The sequence below is a fragment of the Hyla sarda genome, chromosome 5, assembly GCF_029499605.1.
Source record: "Hyla sarda isolate aHylSar1 chromosome 5, aHylSar1.hap1, whole genome shotgun sequence".
NCBI lineage: Eukaryota > Metazoa > Chordata > Amphibia > Anura > Hylidae > Hyla > Hyla sarda.
The window spans coordinates 129,431,224-129,455,684 of NC_079193.1; the positions used below are offsets into that span (position 1 = coordinate 129,431,224).

The window sequence follows — 24,461 nt, forward strand, 5'->3', positions numbered from 1 at the left end:
GTAGCATATTACATTAGTGTTGATCCAGAAGAATACAAAAAGGCTTATGAGGTAGAAGCCAGTTTTCCTCATTTTATGGAAAAAATTTTGTGGACATTTCTTGGACATAACTTTCTGTCACTGATTTAGTTTTTTGTTGTTTTTATTTTAGGATCACATTTTGATAGAACTCAGTAAATCTGATTTAAAATCGATAGATGACAAAGGTGATACTGGAGAAGATTTGGAGGAAAATCACATTTTGGTTGTTAATCCAAATTATGTTTTAGAAGACTAAGCCAATATTGTAGAGCTAGGGCAAAATCTCTCTTTAGAATTTTACTATATTTTGTGAAAATAAGTATTTCAAATAAAGCAATATTTAAATTATTTTTGCTCTCTAGGATTTTATTTAAATTTAAAGGATACCAAAGTGTTAAACATTTAAACTCCAATTAGATAAATACATTTTCACAATATAGATAAATAAATACTGGCGCAACCAATGTGTAAAAGGTGGTGTGTTTATTAATAAAAACTGAAATATTGCACAAAGCCCGGCTAGAGGATCTTCTCACTCAGGGTCCTTGGATGACGTGTGCAGCCTTCCTATACAGCCAAAGGAAAATTATATATATGTTTAATTATTAGTTCATTTGTATAGGACACTATGTAAAAGGATACAGTTAGGGTGTACTGTACCTACCTATTTCTGCTCAACTTGATTGTGCTCTGGACTTTTCGGTGTATGGAATGAATGTGGAGCTGTATATATATATGATGTGCATTAATAAAAAATGAACAGTATTAATACTACTGTGCACATACAGTGGAATTTTTGAACAGTGAGAGGATACTTATATATTCGCGGTATCTAACCCTGAGGGTTTGTAGGTCATATAGAGGTGCTCAAGTCCTATTTTATAACTGCAGGTGAAATTAGGTTTCCAAATTATGAATCAAGTGGATTGTTCCTTCTGTGTATTAAGGCGACGCAGTTTCTTTTTATATATATGTAAAAAGTCCCCCTCCTACGTGCCCTGGTGTTGAATAATGTACATGAAGGTAGTGGAGTATGCTCCGAACCTGAAGAATGGGGGTTTGTATCCTTGCGGTTCTGGTTAAAAATGTACACTTCTTTGATGGAGCCGGTCGGGAGGTTTTTTGGACAATCTGCACTTCTGCAGTGACATCACGAACTGCAACCAGCTTGCCAAACGTGGAACTCAGAGGAACCAGATATGGTAGAGACGCCACCGGCCGGGGCAGTCTCCCAACCGGCTCATCAAACAAGTGTATATTTCTAACCAGACCCACAAACCCCCCTCAGAAATAGGTAGGTACAGTACAACCTAACTGTATCCTTTTACATAGTGTCCTATACAAACGAACACAGTAAAATTATCTAATATTTACACATATATATTTTCCTTTGGCTGTATAGGAAGGCTGCACACAACGCCATCCAAGGACCCTGAGGGAGACTATCCTCTGTCCGGGCTTGGTGCTGTATTTCAGTTTTTTTTATTAATAAACACACCACCTTTTACACATTGGTTGCGCCAGTATTTATCTATATTTTTTATATCCATTTATTTATGGGAGATAGGGACCCATAATTATACAGGGCAGCAACACGCACCTATATATATTAGTGTATATGTATTAATATATATATATGTGCACTATTGAACATATAGGTGTGTATATATATATATATATATATATATATATATATATATATAGACATATCTCTCTGATGTATCCAATTGTCACCCACCCCATAGGAGCGCTAGTGATAGCGTTTTACCACATTTGCACAATACACAATAGAACCATGTACAATGAAGGTCATCTGTTTTCTTACTAGCAGCCATACATTTCTAGGGCAGAATACATATGGCATATGATAAAATGTGCTGTTTTTTTTCCCCTCATGGGAAGACCTATGGAGGAACATAACCCCTAAGTGGTATTTTGAAGGTTTTCACTTTATACTATTTCAGCGAGATCAGGTATAGAGATGTGAGAAATTTTGAAAAGTTCAAATCCGCCGGGCGTTCCATACGTCCGGAAAATGTTTGATTTCGGTTTACCAGTTCTCTGGGAACGAGCAATGAAATGAGACTCAAAATATGTATGTGACACTGCTTAAAGGGGTACTCCCGTGGAAAACTTTTATTTTTAAATCAACAGGTGCCAGAAAGTTGAACAGATTTGTATTTCACTTCTATTAAAAAATCGTAATCCTTCCAGTACTTTTTAGGGGCTGTATACTAAAGAGAAATAAAAAAAAAAAATGTATTTCCTCTGTCATGACCACAGTGCTCTCTGCTGACCTCTGCTGTCCATTTTAGGAACTGTCCAGAGCAGCATATGTTTGCTATGGGGATTTATTGATTATGAGTTGTGTATGTATGAGCAGCAATGGTACAGACCGGTGGGAGTTTTAGTAGGCAGCAAAACATCAGGGGTGGTGGTAGCACAGTATACTTAGTGACATCTGGCACAGGTGGCTTAAATTTCTTACTGCTCCATGCCTGATTCATTTAACTCCTTTGGGACGGAGCCCATTATAACCCTAAGGACGGGAGCATTTTTTGCAATTCTGACCACTGTCATTATAAGCATTAATAACTCTGGGATGCTTTTACTTTTCATTCTGATTCCGGGAGAGTTTTTCAAGACATATTCTACTTCATGATAGTGGTAAATTTTTGTTGATACTTGCATCATTTCTTGGTGAAAAATTCCAAAATTTGATGAAAAAATTGAAAATGTTATTTTTCTAACTTTGAAACTCTCTGCTTATAAGGAAAACAGACATTCCAAATAAATGATATATTGATTCACAAATACAATATGTCTACTTTATATTTTCATCATAAAGTTGACATGTTTTTACTTTTGGAAAACATCAGAGGGCTTCAAAGTTCAGCAGCAATTTTCCAATTTTTCACAACATTTTCAAAATCGGAATTTTTCATGGACCAGTTCACGTTTGAAGTGGATTTGAAGGGCCTTCATATTAGTAATACCCCATAAATGACCCCATTATAAAAACTGCACCCCTCAAAGTATTCAAAATGACATTCAGAAAGTTTAATCCTTTACGTGTTTCACAGGAATAGCAGCAAAGTGAAGGAGAAAATTCAAAATCTTCATTTTTTACACACGCATGTTCTTGTAGACCCAGTTTTTGAATTTTTTTACAAGGGGTAATAGGAGAAAAAGCCCCCCAAAATTTGTAAGCCAATTTCTCTCGAGTAAGGAAATACCTCATATGTGTATGTCAAGTGTTCGACGGGCGCAGTAGAGGGCTCAGAAGGGAAGGAGCAACAATGGGATTTTGGAGAGTGAATTTGTCTGAAATGGTTTTTGAGGGGCATGTCACATTTAGGAAGCCCCTATGGTGCCAGAACAGCAAAAAAAAAAAAAAAAAAACACATGGCATACTATTTTGGAAACTACACCCCTCAAGGCACGTAACAAGGGGTCCAGTGAGCCTTAACACGCCACAGGTGTTTGACAACTTTTCGTTAGCCGAATGTGTAAATTAAACATTTTTTTTTCATTAGTGTTTTTTTCCCCCCAAATTTACCCCCCAGAATTTGTAACCTCATCTTTTTGGAGTATGGAAATACCCCATGTTAGGGCCTAAAATGCTCTGCGGGTCAACGACAATGCTCAGAAGAGAGTCGCATTTGGCTTTAGGAAAGCAAATTTAGCTGAAATGGTTTTTGGGGGGTATGTCACATTTAGGACGCCCCTATGGTGCCAGAAAAGGCACAAAAAAACACATGGCCTACTATTTTGGAAACTACACCCCTCACAGAATTTAATAAGGGGTGCAGTGAGCATTTACATCTACTGGCAGATCTTTGGAACAGTGGGCTGTGCAAATGAAAAATTACATTTTTCAAGGGGCGTGGCCTGGCTGCCGGACTACATGGTCGCATCTTAGCTGAGCTCCAGAGATTTCGGCTTCCTAACGCGACTACACAGCGTGTACCTGGATTATAATTACTCCCACGGACAACGGAATCCACCAGGAGTATGCCGGATAGGAGAAAGAAAACTTACAAGCAGGGATCGCTGGCAAGATTTTGCTTCTCCCGTGTGGCGACCGAGAATCAAGATGGCGCCGGAGGACTGAGTGAGCTATCACGATCCTCGCAGCACAATACCTGTGACGCAGCAATCCCGCTACACAGAAGATCACTGTCAGACTCGGCTCTGCATGACCCACGAGACACCGCCGGGGAAGCGGTATGTACCTCTGCACCTACCTCCCCTAAAACTCTATCTGCCTCGTGGCCTCTGGGTCGCAGCGCTGCCATCACTGGGGAGGGTCCTCCTGCGTGCATTCCAGCGGCCTCCCCTACAGGGAGCACCCCTGAAACAGAGGCCCCGCTATGCATCCCCCGCCTGGAGATTGGAGAAGCTACAAAAGGGGGAGACTACTTACTTACCGGCAGAAGACAGCAATGAGCTGAGGGCACTTTCAGTTAGCGGTAGCTCCCTGACAGATACTATGATGAGACATGCTCCTAGTTCTACAGAGGTCTTTTCGTAGAGACATGCAAGCTATGTTTAACCCTTTACAGACCACAGTGGATGATCTCGGACACCGGGTAAATCATATTGAGACAAAACTTGGGGAGTTTGCTGGCTCCCATAATGATCTAATAGAAGCTCATGAGACAGTGGAAGATGATGTGGCGACATTAAAAGCAAAAATTGCAGATCTGGAAGATCGCAGCCGCAGAAATAATGTGAAGATCTGTGGGGTACCAGAGTCAGTAGCCCCTGCAGAGGTTATGCCGTATGTTTGCAAGCTTTTACAAACCGTATTACCAAATTGTTCAACAGTGGAACTTGAGGTAGACCGTGCACACAGAGTGCCCCACCCAAGACACTTAGATGACTCAGTTCCCAGGGACATTTTGGCCCGCATACACTTTTTCTCAACAAAAGAACGATTGATGGAACTTTCTAGACTTAATAATGGACTACCAGCTCCATATCATCATATTTCGCTATATGCGGACCTCTTTGCGGCCACTTTACAACTGCGCCGCAACTTACAACCTGTAACTGGAGCTCTCCGAGCAGCTAAACTGCCGTACCGCTGGGGGTTTCCAGTACGTCTCATAATTCGCAAAGACAACCAGACTTCTATCATCCGTACCCTGGAAGAAGGCCGTGCATTGTTATCCACCTGGGGGATCCCATTGGAAGAACCACCAGGAGGGAAAAAGACTCCACCGCAGAGAATTTATCAAGATTGGGCTACTGTGAAATGATCCTGGTACTTTTTGTCACTCGCCGTGGGTGAGGCTAAGGTGTTGGACTAGTGGTCTGGCTTCGGCATGGACTTGTCCCCTAACAGTGTCTTCGGCTTTGTGCCGATGTGTGTTCTCCTTTGCTGTTTGCTTAAGTTGGTTACTAAGCATATTTCAATGTTGTGTTTGATTTCTTTTACGTTTTCTAGGTGGATCTCTTTGCACTTGTCCATGCTGTGGTCCTTATTTGTCTCTGACCCACACGTGCTGGCTGGGGGGCGTGGTCAACTATTATTGTGACATTATCATACCAAAACTCTGATATATATGTTTGTTTATGGTCATTAAGCTAGTCAGCATGAATGTTAACGACTTGAATAGCCCACAAAATCGCTCTTATTTTTGGAGAGACACTCTAGCCCTAGGAGGCGATATTGTATGTGCACAAGAGACGCACCTTTTAAATACAGATACATTTCGTTTGAAACACCACTCTTTTCCCCATATTTTTCACTCCAACCATACGTCTAAGGCTAGAGGGGTCACTATAGCTATAAAAAACACTGTGGCGTTTTCTGTAGACAAAGTAATAAGTGACAAAAATGGTAGATATGTCTTATTGAATTGTGTTAACAATGACCCATACACTATTCTCTCTTTATGCACCTAATTTAGGACAGCAATGATTTATCACTTTACTGAAGAAAGCCTCCAACATGAGGGTGGGTAAGTTGGTCGTGTGTGGCGACTTCAATGTGGTCTACGAAATGTTGCTATTGATACTAGTTTAACACATAGAACTTCGCAAGTTGCCTTAGCTCCATTGCTTTTGACATATGACTTATATGATGCCTGGCGACTTATGCACCCCGGCGAACGAGATTATACTCATCATTCAATAGTTCACAATTCCTATTCTAGATTGGACATGGTTCTGGTGGATAGACCTCTACTACCGGCATTGGTTGGTACCACCATAGAGACTATCAGGTGGTCGGACCATGCTGCAGTAACTTTGTCTTTTAGGGAAAACTTTCAAACTCCACGGACATATCTGTGGAGAGCAAGTCCATTCTTGTTGTCTCACCCGAAGCATGCCCAGTCTCTACAAGCTGACCTACACTCATATTTCCAAACTAATGCTGCCACTTCCCCTGATCCAATTACACTTTGGAATTGTCATAAAGCGTTCGTAAGAGTTTTTTTTTTTTTTTTATTAAGTATGGTTCTATATGTAAGAAACAGAGGGAACAAAAACTTAACAACCTCATTTCAGAACTTAAATCAACAGAGGTGCTTAACAGATCTCAGCCTTCTCCTTCCTATTTACAGAAGCTAACTGATCTACGCACGGATATCAGAAACTTGTTGTTAGCATCTTGTGAGAAAAATCTTAGACGTACAAAAGCGAAGTATTACTCGCAGAGTGACAAAGCTGGGAAGCTGTTAGCTGCACGTCTTAAGGCTAAATTTGACAAAGCTTAAATTGCACAACTCTCACATCCTATTACCAACACCACTCTTTATACACTCAAGGATATAGCCGATGGCTTCCAGACCTTTTACGCCTCTCTTTATTACTTAGCTCTCTCCACTCCAGCCCCTCCGGATCTGTCCTCTTCCATTCAATCATTTCTTTCCTCTACTCACCTGCCAAAACTAACGAAAGAACAGCTGAGCGCTTTAAATGTAGATATCACTTTGTCTGAAATTGTGAAGGCAATTAAAGCTTCTCCTGTGCAGAAGGCCCCAGGCCCTGATGGGTTTCTTAACCTCTACTATCGTACATTCTGTGACATACTTTCCCCATACCTGCGTGACTTTTGTCAGACAGCTATGGAGAGGGGCAGTTTCCCGAGGGAGAACTTACAGGCTCTCATAGTGACAATACCGAATCCAGGAAAATCCCCTACGGCTCCACAAAATTATAGGCCAATTTCCCTCCTGAATCAGGATCTAAAAATTTTCGCTAAAGTTATAGCAACACGCCTAGTGAGTATACTACCTAATTTGGTGCAGTCAGACCAAGCAGGATTTATAGCAGGTAGACAGGCGTCAGACAATACTAGGTGCCTTCTACATATCTTCCATCACCTAGAGACTAATGACATCCCTGCCTTGGCACTTGCCCTTGACGCTGAGAAGACGTTCGACCGGCTTCGCTGGTCGTACGCCTTCTCAGTCCTCCGACACATGGGGTTCGGTGGAGCTATTTTTAACGCTATCGCCTCATTGTACTCAAGGCCTTCTGCAAAAGTTTTTGCTAATGGGGCACTGTCGGAGGATTTTGAAATCACGAACGGCACAAGGCAGGGATGTCCACTATCTCCTCTTATATTCATACTCTGTTTAGAGCCTTTGGCGCAGGCGCTTCGCACATGTCCTGAAGTCTCTGGAGTACATATCGCAGGTAGACACCACCTTATCTCGCTATATGCAGACGATATAATATTGGTCCTCTCCAATCCTCTATCTTCAGTTGGTAAGGCATTAGAAATAACACATTTTGGAACATTATCATACTATCATCTGAATGCCACAAAGACTCAGGCTCTTCCCTTCCACTTAGACTCAATTACTGTGAAAAGACTTAAACAACAACACCCATTTGACTGGAAGACGGATAGTCTAGACTACTTAGGTATAAAACTGTCTTTTCCGCATAAACTGCTGTATTCACATAATTATGAGCCTTTTCTTAAAACCATTCAGGAAGAGGCTGACAGACTAACAGACTTTGACATTTCTTGGACAGGAAGAGTGTCGGCTTTTAAAATGTTCTTACTGCCTCGCTCTCTGTACTTGTTTCGCACTTTACCTATTTCTCTTCCTCAATCCTTTTTTCTTAAAGCTAACCGTTTACTCTCTACTTTTATATGGGCGGGTAATAAACCTAGAGTGGCAGCAACACTATTGACTAAGACGAGGGCAGCCGGGGGGATGGGAGCACCAGACTTGCAGGGCTACTATATTGCAACGCTAGTTGCACTGTTGAGACACTGGTGGAAGTCAGATCTTACACTCCCATGGGTGCATATTGAACACTCCTTAGTTACACCATACCAAATTAGGGATCTTTTATTATTACCCCTCTGGAAGCCTTTGATTATTATCAAAGCGTCTTATGTAGCTTGGACTAAATATTTGACTAGGGTGTCCTCCACACAGCCCCCGAACATTGAATCCATACCACTCACACTGATTCAATCATCTATTCCTCATCTTAATTTGAACCTCTGGATTGCCAAAGGAATTACACATGTTAAGCACCTTAGCTCCGCGGGACATTTGGTTCAGTTCCAAAGCCTGCATGACTCCTTCGGTATTCCTCATAGGGAATTTTATAAGTTTTTACAAATCAGACATTTTGTGCATTAATTAGCGCCCACAGGAATAGGAACACATGACCGTGCCTTTTTATTTCTAGCAAGCAACATGAAAGGTTTACAACCTATATACACAGCTTACACTAAGTCTATGACATTTCATAAAACATACCCCTTTCGAATGTGGGATATTGAATGTGTATTATGTATATTAATGGCCCATACAAAAAATATGGAGAAAAACTGTTCCAGGTTAAACCCCCCCCAAAGGATGAGGGGGCTTTCCCTCCGTCTGGAGAAGAAAAAGTTTAGTCTCAAGGGGCGACACGCCTTCTTTACCGTGAGGACTGTGAATTTATGGAACGGTCTACCTCAGGAACTGGTCACAGCAGGAACAATTAACAGCTTTAAAACAGGATTAGATACATTCATGGAACAAAATAATATTAATGCTTATGAAGAAATATAAAATCCCATCCCTTCCCCAATATCGCGCCACACCCCTACCCCTTAAATCCCTGGTTGAACTTGATGGACATATGTCTTTTTTCAACCGTACTAACTATGTAACTATGTAACAATTTGGGCTTTCAAATGTGTTTTGCATATAGAATCCGGAATGAAAACTAATATGAGATGGTATTATACCCCTGACCGCTTAGTAAAAATATATCCAGATATGTCACCGTTATGTTGGCGTAGATGTGGTCATATAGGAACCTTTCTACACACACTCTGGGATTGCTCTAGTATACAGCCTTACTGGGGGACATGTAGGGGCTTGATAGAGGAAATATTATCAATACAGGGGAAATGGTCACCACGATTAGCACTACTATTCATGGATATGGATTCCATTCCTAGTAAAAACAGAGGCTTAGTGTGTATTATCTGCATAATAGCTAAAATATTGCTTACTAGTTATTGAAAGACAAGTGACGTCCCAATTTATGAAACTCTGCTAGCTAAAATGAATACGGCCTTTATGTATGAAAGAATTATTGCTTTAGGTGAAGGTACATACCATAAGTTCATCTCCTAGATGGAAACCATGGGCTAGATCTAAATATGCCTTAACTGAACCTGATAGCCATTGATTTTGTTATCCTATTACACACGGTCTCTCATATTTTGATATCTGGATACTCGCGTTCTATTATATAATGTCACACCCTTCTGTACATTTCTAACGAGTGGGCTATATGACTGTAGATGTCAAATCCTTTCTTGATAGATAGGGACCATTAGAAGAATACAATCTGTTTTAAACTGATGGACTCATGGACTTTCTTCTTGAATATTTTTATGGCACGGATAATCTCTCTTCTTCCACCTTTTGTTTCCTTTTTTTTATTTCTTTGTTCATTTAAATTTTTTGCCCGTAATGTTTTTTGGACACATACCTTTGAGATTATGATGTACGGAAAATCTGTTTATTTGAAAATTCTCAATAAAAAATATTGAACCAGAAAAATTAAATTTTTCATTTTTACGGACCACTGTTAAAAAATCTGTCAGACACCTTTGGGGCGTAAATGATCACTGTACCCCTTGTTATATTCCTTGAGGAGTGTAGTTTCCAAGGAGGCTTTGTAAAGACACATTGCCTTCAATTCCAGCCTAATTCTCTCTCAAAAAGCCCAATGGCACTCCTTCTCTTCTGAGCATTGTAGTTCGCCCGCAGAGCACTTTACATTCACATATGGGGTATTTATTTTTGGGGGCTTTTTTCCTATTATCCCTTGTGAAAATGAAACATTTTTGGGCAATGCCAGTATTTCTGGGGAAAAAAACACATTTTTAATTTTCATGTCCAACTTTAACGAAAATTGGCAAAGACCAGTGGGGTGCTAAGGCTCACTATACCCCTTTTTACATTCCGTGAGGGGTGTAGTTTCCAAAATGGGGTCACATGTGGGTGTTTTTTATTTTTATTTTGCGTTCATCTCAGAACTGCTGTAATGATCAGCCACCCTTGTGCAAATCACCAATTTAGGCCTCAAATATACATGGAGCTCTCTCACTCCTGAGCCATGTAGTTTGCCGCAGAGCATTTTACGTACACATATGGGGTATTTCCATACTCAGAAGAAATTGCGTTAGAAATTTGGGGGGGTCTTTTCATTTTCACAAGAGGTAAAAGGAGAAAAAGTATGGGGCAACTCCAGCATGTTAGTGTAAAAAAATTTATATTTTTTTACACTAAAATGCTGGTGTAGCCCCATACTTTACCTTTTCTTAAGGGGTAAAAGGAGAAAAATCCCACCAAAATTTGTAACGCAATTTCTCCCGAGTACGGAAATACCCCATATGTGGCGCTAAACTGTTGCCTTGAAATACGACAGGGCTCTGAAGTGGAAGAGCGCCATGCGCATTTGAGGCCTAAATAAGGAATTTGCAATAGACCTGATTGCAATAGACCTGATTACCTACAGTAAATCCCTACAGCAGTGTTTCCCAAACAGGGTGCATCCAGCTGTTGCAAGACTCTCAGCCTCCCAGGACAATCTATGGCTGTCCAGCAATACTGGGAGTTGTGGTTTTGCAACAGCTGGAGGCTCCATTTAGGAAACACTACCATATGAGACTTTTTTCATTTTTATTGGGGGGGGGGGGGGCGTGTAAGGGGGTGTATATGTAGTGTTTTACTTTTTATTATTTTGGTAGTGTAGTGTTTTTAGGGTACATTCACACAGGCGGGGGTTCACAGTAAGTTTTCCGGTGGGAGTTTGAGCTGCGGTGGAAAATTTGCCACAGCTCAAACTTGTAGAAGGAAACCCACTGTAAACTTGCCCGTGTGAATGTACCCTGTACATTCACATGGGGAGGGGGTAACCCCCAAACCTTCAGCTGTGGCCAAACTACAACTCCCAGAATGCACTGACAGACTGTACATGCTGGGAGTTGTAGTTTTACAACAGCTGTAGGCACACTGGTGGGGAACCAGTGAGTTACAAAACAGTGATTCCAACCAGTGTGCCTCCAGCTGTTGCAAAACTACTACTCCCAGCATGTACGGTCTGTCAGTGCATTCTGGGAGTTGTAGTTTTGCAACAGCTTGAGACACAAGGGTTGGAATCACTGAGTTTGAGAAACACTGAACTAGAGTCTGTTTCCTACCAGTGTGCCTAAAGCTGTTGCAAAACTACAATTCCCAGCATGGCCAGGCAGTCAGGGATGCAGGCCTGTAGTTATGCAATATCTGGCCCTTCAGATGTTGCAGAACTAAAACTCCCAGCATGCCTGGACAGTCTGGGCATGCTAGGAGTTGTAGTTATGCAATAACTGGGGAAGAACAGTTTGGAGACTGCTAAGTAGTGGTCTCCAAACTGTAGCCCTCCAGATGTTGCAAAACTACAACTCCCAGCATGCCCAGACTGTCCAGGCATGCTGGGAGTGAAGTTCTCATGAAAAAATCCCAAGATGGGTTAGGGTCCAAATTATACAATACCAAAAACCAGGGGGAACCCCTGGTCACAAAAACCCTTATTTAGTTCCCACCCCTTAAAACTTAGTTTTTATTTAGACTTTTAATAAAAGTAGTGAAAGAATTTTAATGTTGAGTCACTTAAAAACCATAATCCTGTAGCATGCTTGTCAGTATTCAAGTCATATGCTCAGTGCACAAGTAGCATCAGTTATCACCAGTGGCCTGCAGTAAACCTGGTGCTGCAGCTTATAGGCATGTAATCAGGATCACTATTTAAAACCTAACAATGCCCCCTCTACATGTTTTGCTGCAATAGTAACGTCCTCAGGAGGGAAATGGGCATCAACCTGTTTCTACTATTGACATTCTATTTATGCACCCTGCGTGTCAGGGACATCCGCCCCCTGATAGCATACCAGACAATCAGCGCAGCGATATTCATATCACTCTCAAACTCTCACGTGTGTCTAATACACCGCTTGTTATGACAGCCTCCTGCCCAATCCCGATACTCACCATCTCAGACGTCATCTGTATGTGCGCATCCTCACTGGGGAGCTGTATGTGCTCTCCCTTCCGTAACTGGCAAATGCGCATATCCCCATCCAGGTTCCGAAAATTCGCACATGCGCAAATCCACAATCTCCGCATTTAGTTCTTAGAACGGCCACATATTCCATCTGTGAATCTGCGCATGCGCACAGCCTCCTCTGTAACCACAGTCCAGTTTAAGTACACACATGTACCACAGTGATATACTATTTTGATATTATGATACTAGTACTTCATTATTAATTATGATTCGAATATTTGTTCAGAGTTACGCTTCAATGGTCATGGTATGGAAAGTATTTAAGATTTAACCATATTGTAGTGTGCCATTACCCGTGATTGTCTGCCAGTTACAGTAACTGGATACATAATAGAGACCATTGTATGTCAGATCATATTACTCAATTCAGCTCCATATTCTGGATCCAATCACCGAATATAAAGCGAGACATACAATGAGCCAGAGATGGTCAAATCAGACTTGCCAGTCATGACTCCTAGATGTTAATACTTTATAAGCATATCTTACTCTATATAAACTGATCTCTACCTATCTTAATCCATATTAAAGCAGCTAAATATACTAGGATAGAGTCAGATAATAAGATACGATTACATAATAGTATACAGTCAAGAGACTGGACATTGTGTGAGAGTTGAACCGGTTGTAGAAAACTCAAACTTTATCTCTTTGCGTAGTATAGTGCCGTATACGGTCAATATTTATCTGTCGCAATTTCACAAAAATGCTGCGAAGGAAAAACCTTTGTTTAAACCAGTAAGTGATAGGCTTTGAAGCCTATATATCCACCTCGCCTCTTCTTTAAGTAAGGCTTTATCAATGTTGCCCTTCATGGGACCTAGGGTCAATTGACATATTCCCCAGAACCTCAGTTCCTTAACACTGCCACCATGTACCGCATGCATATGCCTTGACAATGATGTATCCGCTCCAGTTCTTATGTTGCTCAGGTGTTAGCATATCCTTTGCCTAAATTGTTGAGTGGTCTTACCCACTTATAATTTTGGACATCCACAACATGCAATGTAAACAATATTTTGTGTTTTGCAATTAATAAATTGTCGAATTTCATACTCCAGGTTATCCACAGGGTTTTTGAATTTCTTAATCTTTGGTACATGGATACAGAACTTGCATTGACCACAACTGTAGGATCCAACTGTCCTGCTCCGTAACCAATTTTCCGTCTACTCTCTTGAGGCAGGTGGCTTCTTACAAACAGGTCCCTAAAATGTGGTCCTTGCCTAAATGTCATTCTCTGTTTCCTACCCACCGCCTCGGTCAAATCCACATCTCCCGACAAAAGATGCCAATGTCAGCGCTGTATCTTCATGATATCCTCAGTTTTACCATCATACGTACCAATACATCGAATTGTTTGTTGTGATGTTTGTAATATTGGTTGTCGTTGTTCGAGGAGTTCCCTCCTCTCACTCCTCAGAGTCCTATGGTAGGCTGATTTTAAATGCCTTCTTGGGTAACCCTGTTGCCTAAACCTACGGAATAATTCCTTCTTTAGATTTCTTCTGAGCAGTTCCGTTTGGCCCTAAGGTATTGGCCAACCGGAATACTCCTCCTCAAGGACCCTTGGTGCCAACTTTCCCAATGTAGTAAGGAGTAAACCGACGTTGGCTTTCTGTATATGGTGGTCTGCAGTTTCTGGTCATGGTCTACGTAGATGTGTAAATCTAGGAAATTGATGGTCTGACCATCGATCTCATATGTGAAGGCCATCCCAACTCCGTTGACGTTTAAAGTGTCAACAAACTGAGAGAACAGGTCACCACCACCATCCCATAAAATGAGGACGTCATCCATGTAACGTCCCCAAAGCAAAATGTGCTCAGTATACAAACTCAGTGTCACTAAAAACTATCTTGTCCTCCCACCACCCTAAAAATACATTTGCATAATTAGGTGCACATGATGCACCCATGGCGGTGCCCTGTGTCTGGTGATAGTATTTGCCGTTAAACAGAAAATAATTGTGCGTTAGTACATCATCTGAAAGTGCATAAACTCATTGTGCTCAGAAAAATAAGTGCTCCTCGTGCTCAAAAAGTGCCTAACTGCTTTAAGGCCTAGATCATGACGGATATTGCTATATAAGCTTTCAACATCTAGGCTGGCCAAAATCATATTTTCTGTGACTGTGATATCCTGATCTTAGTGAGTGTGTCTTTTGTGTCACACAAATGTGAAGGAAGTGAAGTGACAAAAGGTGCAAAAACATAATCTAAGTACATACTCGCCCCCTGGGTCAGACAATCATTGCCCGATACAATCGGGCGTCCCCTAATGGGGTTTGTGGGTTTATGTGTCTTGGGTAAAGCATAAAACGTGGCTATTGTGGGGTGTGGGTTAAACATAAATTTAAATTCCTGTTCCGAGATAAGTGATTTTCCTCTGGCCTCCTCCAGCAGGCTCTGATATGCCATCAGATATATTCTGGTCGGATCCGATGGAAGGATCTCATACTTTTCCAAATTGGACAGTAAATCCATGACCATATCCGTATAATGTGCTCTATCTAGTACCACAACGTTACCACCCTTGTCTGAGGGCTTGATGACTATTTTGTCATCAGCCCTCAGACTCTCCAGGGCCCTTTGCTCTGCCAATGGCAAATTAGTTTGCTCCACTTGTCTCTTGCTCTGAATCTTCTTGATATCACGTGTAACTAATCCAACAAACATCTCAATGGTGTGCTACTGTGAGAACTGTGGTGTCATCTGGGATCTGGGTTTCAGATCCTTGAAGGGGGCCACAAATTGAATCGGGTATCCCTCACTCTCTAAGTATCACTCATTGAGGTCCTTATGCACCTCCTCCTCCCTCTGTAAGGCTAATCTCTCATCCGAATCCCGTTGGGCATGCCATTTATGAAGGGCCACCTTCCTTGCAAACAGGTTAATGTCTGTAATTCAATTGAACTTGTTAAATTTGGGCAGGGGTGCAAACGAAAGGCCTCTGCATAGTAGCCTAATTTCTACATCACTCAAAACCCGCGAGGAGAGGTTATAAACCTGTAGTTCTCTCCCCGATCCACTACCGTTACACAATCCATCTTCCCCAACTACCTCGTTGGGGGTAGGCCTAAAAAGGCATACTTCCTTGTCCTGGAGTTTGTGTAAGGAACATTGGAATAGTTGTCGAACTTGATGGATTCACTAGGTTTACTTCTGTTCTGTTGTCCCCTTGTCGTGGTGGTAACTGGCCACTGATCTGGCGTTCTGGCAATCTCAGAGTTTGGCCACTGACAGGCATTCCCAAATTGAATGGTGGTTCCGAAGGCCCAGCAGAAAACAGGGAACCACCACCAGTTGGTGTTATTCCTTGGGTAGCCCGACTTAATGATGCAGCCCTGGTTGGTTGTGTTGGTCCTGGGCATGCTGGATGTTGTTGTGTAGGTGCCCTGTACGATTGGGGTTGGAAGGTTCTTTTATTACCTTGTTGCCTTCCCCTAAAATATTTGGCTTTTCTCTTGCCTTGTGGTTGCTGCGACCCACTAGTGTCCGAGAAACCTCCCTCAGTTCCAGATGTATCCGATTCAGAGTAAGTCCTAGTCGGGTTATGGTATCCCGGGGCTAGTGGTGGTCTATTTCCCATGGTTTTGACTTTTATATGTGTACACCTGGTCAGTTGCAAAGTCTGTATATTCCTTCACAAATTTTTATGCTTTTATTTTATTTCACCCTTATACTGCTCTAAATGAGTCTTAAGTTTGGTCTCAAGTACTATGAATTCAAGATGCGATGCAAAGCTCTGAATATCTTTGATCTGATTCACTAGTGCTACTTGTTCACTGAGCATATGACTTGAATACTGATAAGCGTGCAAAAGGATTGTGGTTTTTAAGTGACTCAACATTAAAATTCTTTCACTACTTTTATTAAAAGGCAAAATAAAAACTAAGTTTTAAAGGGTGGGACTTAAATAAGGGCTTTTGTGACCAGGGGTTCCCCCTGGTTTTTGGTATTGCATAATTTGGACCCTAACCCATCTTGGGGATTTTTTCCTGAGTGTTTGATTTGAGAGATTCAGTTCTCTATTGTTACCCCGGTTGTTGGGCACATGATCAGTAATGGCCGGTTTTCTGTCGCAACGACCGATTCTGGATAGCCTGGTGGTGGAAGCCTCGCAGGTGGTTTCCACAAATATATTGCCTCTAGATCAGACTAACATACAACAAGCCCTCAAAAATATTTCCAAAACCTATAAAAACTGCATTAGAGTGTGGTGGGAGGTGGCCAGCTTTGAGTCCTACCTGCAGGAGTTTTAGAATTCATATTACACCAAACTCTCATAGAGAAGACATTGTTTCTTAAGGGCTGGGAACAACTCCAAACGGAGAACTCGTTACGTCTCATAGCATATCTCCTGGAATATCTCTTGGGAATGCCTGTCAGTGGCCAAACTCTGAGATTGCCAGAACGCCAGATCAGTGGCCAGTTACCACCACGACAAGGGGACAACAGAACAGAAGTAAACCTAGTGAATCCATCAAGTCCGACAACTATTCCAATGTTCCTTACACAAACTCCAGGACAAGGAAGTATGCCTTTTTTAGGCCTACCCCCAACGAGGTAGATGGAATGGGGAAGATGGATTGTATAACGGTAGTGGATCGGGGAGAGAACCACAGGTTTATAACCTCTCCTCGCAGGTTTTGAGTGATGTAGAAATTAGGCTACTATGCCGAGGTCTGTCGTTTGCACCCCTGCCCAAATTTAACAAGTTCAATTGGATTATAGACATTAACCTGTTTGCAAGGAAGGTGGCCCTTCATAAATGGCATGCCCAACGGGATTCGGATGCGAGATTAGCCTTACAGAGGGAGGAGGAGGTGCGTAATGACCTCAATGAGTGATACTTAGAGAGTGAGGGATACCCGATTCAATTTGTGGCCCCCTTCAAGGATCTGAAACCCAGATCCCAGATGACACCGCAGTTCTCACAGTAGCACACCATTGAGATGTTTTTTGGATTAGTTACACGTGATATCGAGAAGATTCAGAGCAAGAGACAAGTGGCGCAAACTAATTTGCCATTGGCAGAGCAAAGGGCCCTGGAGAGTCTGAGGGCAGATGACAAAATAGTCATCAAGCCCTCAGACAAGGGTGGTAACGTTGTGGTACTAGATAGAGCACATTATACGGATATGGTCATGGATTTACTGTCCGATTTGGAAAAGTATGAGATCCTTCCATCGGATCCGACCAGAATATATCTGATGGCATATAAGAGCCTGCTGGAGGAGGCCAGAGGAAAATCACTTATCTCGGAACAGGAATTTAAATTTATGTTTAACCCACACCCCACGATAGCCACGTTTTATGCTTTACCCAAGACACATAAACCCACGAACCCCATTAGGGGACGCACGATTGTATCGGGCAATGATTGTCTGACCCAGGGGGCGAGTATGTACTTAGATTGTTTTCACACCTTTTGTCACTTCACTTCCTTCACATTTGAGTGACACAAAATACACACTAAGATTCATGATATCACAGTCACAGAAAATATGATTTTGGCCAGCCTAGATGTTGAAAGCTTATATAGCAATATCCGTCATGATCTAGGCCTTAAAGCAGTTAGGCACTTTTTGAGCACGAGGAGCACTTATTTTTCTGAGCACAATTGACAAGCATACAACAGGATTGTGGTTTTTAAGTGACTCAACATTAACATTCTTTCACTACTTTTATTAAAAGGCTAAATAAAAACTAAGTTTTAAGGGGTGGGAACTAAAGAGTTGTAGTTCTGAAACATCTGAAGGGCCAGATATTGCAGAACTACACGCCCAGCATCCCTAACTGTCTGGCCGTGCTGGGAATTGCACTTTTGCAACATCTGGAGGGCTACAGTTTGGAGACCACCGTATAGTGGTCTCCAAACTGTGCCTCTAAAGATGTTGCAAAACTACAACTCCCAGCATGCCCAGACAGTCAGTGCATGCTGAAAGTTGTAGTTTTGCAACATCTGGAGGACCACAGTTTGGAGACCACTACACAGTGGTCTCCAAACTGTGACCCTCCAGATGTTGCAAAACTATTACTCCCAGCATGCTCAGACAGCCTTTGGCTGTGTGGTCATGCTGGGAGTCATAGTTTTGCAGCTTTTAGTAGGCCACAGAGAAGATCACTTACTGCAGCCTTCTGCACGCTGCACTTTCTGGCCGATCCTCCTGTGTTGATGCCGCCGCTGGTCCAGGATGCTGCCTCCGCCGTTTCGGGTAAGCCGGGCCATGCTCCCCCCTCGCCGCCCGTGTTTCCCCTGCTCTGCCCCGACTTTGATTGGTGGGCAGAGCAGGGGAAATTAACTCTAACGCCCCCGCCCCCAATTGCCATTGGTTGTCAGCCTGTTCGACCAATGGCAGGGGATAGGAGGGGGTGGCAACAGTGCCACCTCGCTCCTATCCTTTAGGATGGTCGGAGCTGTCTCTGACAGCTCCGATCATTCTAATTTTCCGGGCGATCGGGTCACCAGTGACCCGATTGACCCGGATCGCGGCAAATCGCTGGTCTGAATTGACCAGCGATTACCGCGATCGCCGACATGGGGGGGGGGGTCTCAGAACCCCCCCTAGGCATTGCCACGGGATGTCTGCTGATAGATATCAGCAGTCATCCCGGTCCGATCACCGCCCGGCGAGCTGCAGTGATCGGAAATATGGAGGGCGTATGGATATTCATATGCATACGCCCTTCGTCCCCAAGGATTTAAACAAATGAGTGTTTGCACATTGCTGGTACGCAATCTTGTTAGCTTAGAGGTGCTGCCTGCTTCGCTGCGTATGCGCTCTGATGCTATACTGTAGGGTGGACAAGACAGAACACTTATGGCAAACTGGGCAAGTTCTGGCAATGGTCTAATCGGGTGTGGAAAACCAGAAGTCCTTGGGGTCTGTGAGATGGTGTCTGCTCAATAAACGGCAGAGATCAGGTTGGTCAAATCGTGGTGAACATAACCTTTGGTGATGATTCATGTAAGTTGGAATACCGAATGTATAAACGTTATCATGTACTCCCATGTTTTGTTTTATATTTTCTTTTGATTAAAAAAATGCAAAGTTAAATAGTGCCGTATGTGTTCATTCCAACAGTTACAACTATAGAAAAACATAGATTTCAATATAGTAAGGAACAAGGCTGTTTCTAAAATAGGCTTGCAGTGGCAAGTTTAGATATGAGGCAAGCAGTGTTAGCGGTGGTAAAACCAAAGTGTAAACTGGGATGGTGAGGAGGGGGGGGGGGGGTTGCAGGGATATTTGGCTTAACAGGTGTCCTCTAATAGATGTTTTAGTGTGGGTGTGGGGGGGGGGGGGATTGGTAATGGTTCAAAGTTTCCTAAACATGACAATGGTGATCAGGTCTACTTGTATTTAGCGTCAGAGCGATTTTCCCAGGCTGCGAGTCCCTCCAGTCTGTGTCCATCATCCACTTTGGTGATCTATTCACCAATAGTGGATGATACTTGTGAGTTTTAAAATTTAGAAAGCAGAACTCTCGCTGCAGAAAGTAATATTCTTATGAGAGTCAGAGCTCTGGAGGGAACCCTGGTCGGAAAGATATGTATTAAGGTTATTTCAGGGGGAAGGGGGATGTTGATTTTGCATATCTGACATTTTTGTGAATCTGAAACCAAAAGTCCTTGACCAGGGGGCAGTTCCACCACATGTGTAAGTAAGAAGCCTCCTGGAATTGCATTTCCAGCATTTTTCCAAGTGGAGGGGGTTACATTTATGTAACTTCTTAGGCATATAATACCACCTTGAGAACGTTTTATAGCTGTCATTTAAGGAGCCTCTATCAGTTATCCCATTTTCCGGGCTACAGAGAGCCTCAATAGGGGTGTAGAACATTTTGCCTTGCCGTAACACGCTTACGGAGTGTGCTGGATTAGTGAAATAATACTGTTATTCAGTAAGACATGCATATTACAGGTGTCGCTATTAGAATCAATGCCACAGAGCGTATGGATGTGGCAGCATGGTCGAGACACCATATGGCATCACAATTGAAGAGATTTAAAGATATTAATTTTATTTTTATTGAATAAAACATTTTTTAAATGTTTTAAATTCTTTTTCGAGGACCCATTGGAGGGAAAGTCTGTTGAGCATCGAGCTGGTGGTCTGCCGCAAGGCAAGCTACCACCTGTTTCAGTCCCAAAATGGTGGCAGAATGACACAGCCTGGAGGTGGCAGAAGCCTATGTAGGCCGCAGAGCTGCACATTGACCGAGCCGAGAGGTGGCATCAGCATGAGGAAACTAAATGGCGACAGAATGACACAGCCTGAAAGTGGTAGCAGCATGAGGAGACCAAATGACGGCAGAATGACACAGCCTGTAGTTGGCGGCAACCGCATCAGGAGTCCTGAAAGTAACCCGGTGACAGAGTGGGGCATTGGGTGGCAATACCAGTACCTGCTGACGGTGAGTGACAGAATGAGCACTTGGCATCAGATGTGTGGCATCAGGCGGGTGGCAAGGTCAGAATAGTAGCTGAGGCAGGTAGGCAGAAGAAAATGGTCTTTTTTTGTCAAAGTGTTGGTGTGCATAAGTAAGTATTGAGGATATGCCTTAATTAAAACTTAACTTTTAATAAAATTCTTAGGATAAAATATATGGACCCAAACATTTTTTGAAATCAAACAAAAGGAAAGGTGTGCAAAAAACACCATGTGCCACCTACACCACCAAGTATTGATGTGATGCAAAAGCCTCTAAAAGGTGGAAGGGAACAACATATGGTCCATTTTAAAGGTGGGGTTAAAAACTGACCCTGTAAGGCCCCCACTCGCCCATTTAATTCCATTTTTGACGACGACGGCGACGACGACGACTTCCTGAATGGTGTCTGTCCTCTAGTTGCTCTCTGCTGATACCTCAGTCTGTATCAGGAACTGTCCAGACCAGGAGAGGTTTGCTTTGGGGATCTGCGTGTACTCTAGACAGTTCCTGACATGGACAGAGGTGTCCGCAAAGAGCACTGTGATCAGATTTCTACTTAGGTTGATCGTCACTCACTAAATGGAATAAGTGGATTATAAAATTTCCTAGTAAGTATAATTGTCACTGCCAAATAGCCAGCCTGCCATCTAAATGTGCCATCAGCTTCAGTCCTCCAAAGCCATAATTTTCAAATCAGCCACTGTCTTTAATAGCTGTTAATAGGACATACAGTCCGGGACAGCAGGGGTTAATGTGCTGTGTATACCGCTACGTGCACAACACACATGCGGTAACACTTTCCGATCCAAGCGTTTTGGTTGGAGAGGGCGGTGAATCACATCGCCACCCACTGGTCCCGGAACCGGATAGGTCATCACATACCGCTGGTGTCTCACATGTGTGCTGGAAGCACAGATCTCATGGCTCCCCACCACTTTGGGCGTGCGCATGGAGTAAGGCTCAGGACATCTGAAATGTAAGTGGATCGTCCCATTCCTTTACAGGTGCTGTCCCTAGTATTGATCGCAGGTTGATAGTGCTCTGCATTTTTACTTTTTTATTTTGCAGGAACCCTCGGATGCCATCCTGAATTTTATCTCCACAGGACTAGAAACTATTTGACTCTGGGAGATTATATACTGTCAATAATTTGCTGCCAGGGTTGTGACTGTATTGGCGGCCCTGGCAATTAGATTTCATTATGTATGAGGGGAGATGGTCCTCTTGTATATGCATTTAGCAAAAAGCCCCTGATGAGGCCACCTACAATGATGGACTGAAACCCGTAGGGAAGGGCATTGTGTATAATTCTTGGTATATGGCCAGTTAAATTTTTTATTTGACTGTGATTGGTCAAACTGCGGCATAAAAAAGACAGTTTTCCTTACAGGAGTACTCCAGCGCAAAATAACTTATCCCCTATCCAAAGGATAAGGGATAAGTTATAGATAGCGGGGGCGGGGGGGGGGGGGGGGGGGGGGTCCGAGCGCTGGGGCCCCCCAGGATCTCCTGTACAGGGCCGTGGCAGTCTGCAGGAAGTAAAGTTTCGTCCCCAGCAGAAAGCCGCAGCAGACACGCCCCCTCCATGTCTCTCTATGGGATACATGGAGGGGGCGTGTCGGTCGCCACGTCATGCGGGGACGGAACGTCCCCTTCCCTGTACATTGCCGTGGCCCCGTACCGGAGATCGCGGGGGGACCCCAGCGCTCGGACCCCCCGCCAACTATAACTTAAACCTTATCGGACGGGTAGGGGATAAGTTATTTTGCACTATAGATGTCCTTTAACTGTGAGTCATTTCCTGTGTTGTTTGGGCCAATGGAGTATTATCAGTATCTATTGGTAATTTATCATGCACTTGTTGATCTATGTTTCTTAACAGCATAATAATTAAAAGTTAAGTTTTATTCACTCACGCATACTATATAATGACATTAAATACGTTTAAAAGGTCATCCTTTTTTTATGTAGGATGAAAGGCATTTAGTTGGCTTCTGGTTTTTCCAGGCATTTTTACATGAAAAAGCTAAATTCAATCAAGTTATAAGATTTTTAGAGAAGCTCAGAATTGGTTGAGTCTTAAAAAACGTAATTTTAAAGTGCTAAAAAAAAATTATAATTTCATTAATAAAATAAAATCCTGTGTACAATATTGTTTTAACTTGTAACAAAAAAAGAACAAATATAATAGGAGTGCTGTAGTATAATATGCAGTTGATAATAAAAGCCACTAGAGTGTGCTACGCTCCTAGAAGAGACCTGTAGTGTTAAAACAAAAGCAAAGCTGTTCATCAATAAATTTTGTAATGTGTTTTATTATCCTGTTTGAGTTGGATCATTTACATTTTCTTATAAATATTGACTACAATCCATGGCAAAAAATTATTGTGGCTTCTCCACACATAGAAAAGGATAATTTTCTACTAATGAATTCTATTAGTTAGTTTTATGAAAGTATAGAAAAAATAAATAAATAAATACCGTGTGTACAATTGAGATCAAAATTAGAGAACAAACAATTTCCCAAATGTCGAGATCGTAGTGTAGTCCTATGTGAATGTCTTAACATAAGCTTAAAATACTGCTATTTTCCTTATTTCATAAATTGTATTTATTCAGAAGCACAGAATAAAAATGTAAATTAGATCATTAAGAAAGAACACTGATCAAAATTAGAGAACACTTTCAGATACCTGCAAGTTATTGGTGTTAATCTGGCAACTGGTGCTAATTTTGATCTCACAAGCCCTATTTAACTGGCAGCCTAACTTTCCAGTTTTCACTGACTTTGCAAAAATGGTGTGCCGTTCCAAAGTGACTGAAACCCTCCGGCAGCAGGTTGTCTATATGAAGGCCAAAGGGGTGACCCTATCAGCCATAGCAAGAGAAGTTGGTCATTACAAGTCTGTGATTTCTAGAATATTGAATCTTTACAACATCACAAACTCCTTAAAGTCCCCCAAAAAGGCTGGTCGCCCTCGAAAGACAAATGCAAGAGAGGACAGGATAATGCGGAGAATCTCCATGGGTAATCTTTTCAACACTGCAGCTGGAATTGCTCACCAGTTCAGCACTTAACAGGGCATGGCTCTGTCTCGTCATAGTATGTCTCGTTTAAGAGCATTTGGACTGAAAGCCCACTCTGCAGTGACCAATCCTCTCATTAGCAGAAAGAATCAAAAGGCTAGACTCCTCTTGAGGAGCATGTTGTGTGAACAGCGAAGTGGTCCAGAGTTCATTTTAGTGATGAAAGCAAGACTGAACCCAAAGTGTGTAAAGAAGTCAGTGAATGGAAGAGGAGGAAGTGTCATGGTTTGGAAAATGTTTTCTGCAGCAGGAGTTGGACCTCTCATACAGCTTCATGGCAGAGTGAATGCTAGTGTTTATCAGAACCTTCTTCGACAATAC

General features: G+C 42.4%; 1 protein-coding gene across 1 annotated transcript in view; it reads left to right on the plus strand.

The window, feature by feature from the left end:
* Positions 1-354, plus strand: part of LOC130273447 (maternal DNA replication licensing factor mcm6) — a 321,467-nt gene extending 321,113 nt beyond the window's left edge. The window contains exon 18 of the mRNA XM_056520266.1: positions 152-354. Coding sequence (XP_056376241.1) covers positions 152-277 — 126 coding nt within the window. The 3' untranslated portion in view covers positions 278-354. The remainder of the gene's footprint in view (positions 1-151) is intronic.
* Positions 355-24,461: the final 24,107 nt, after the last annotated feature.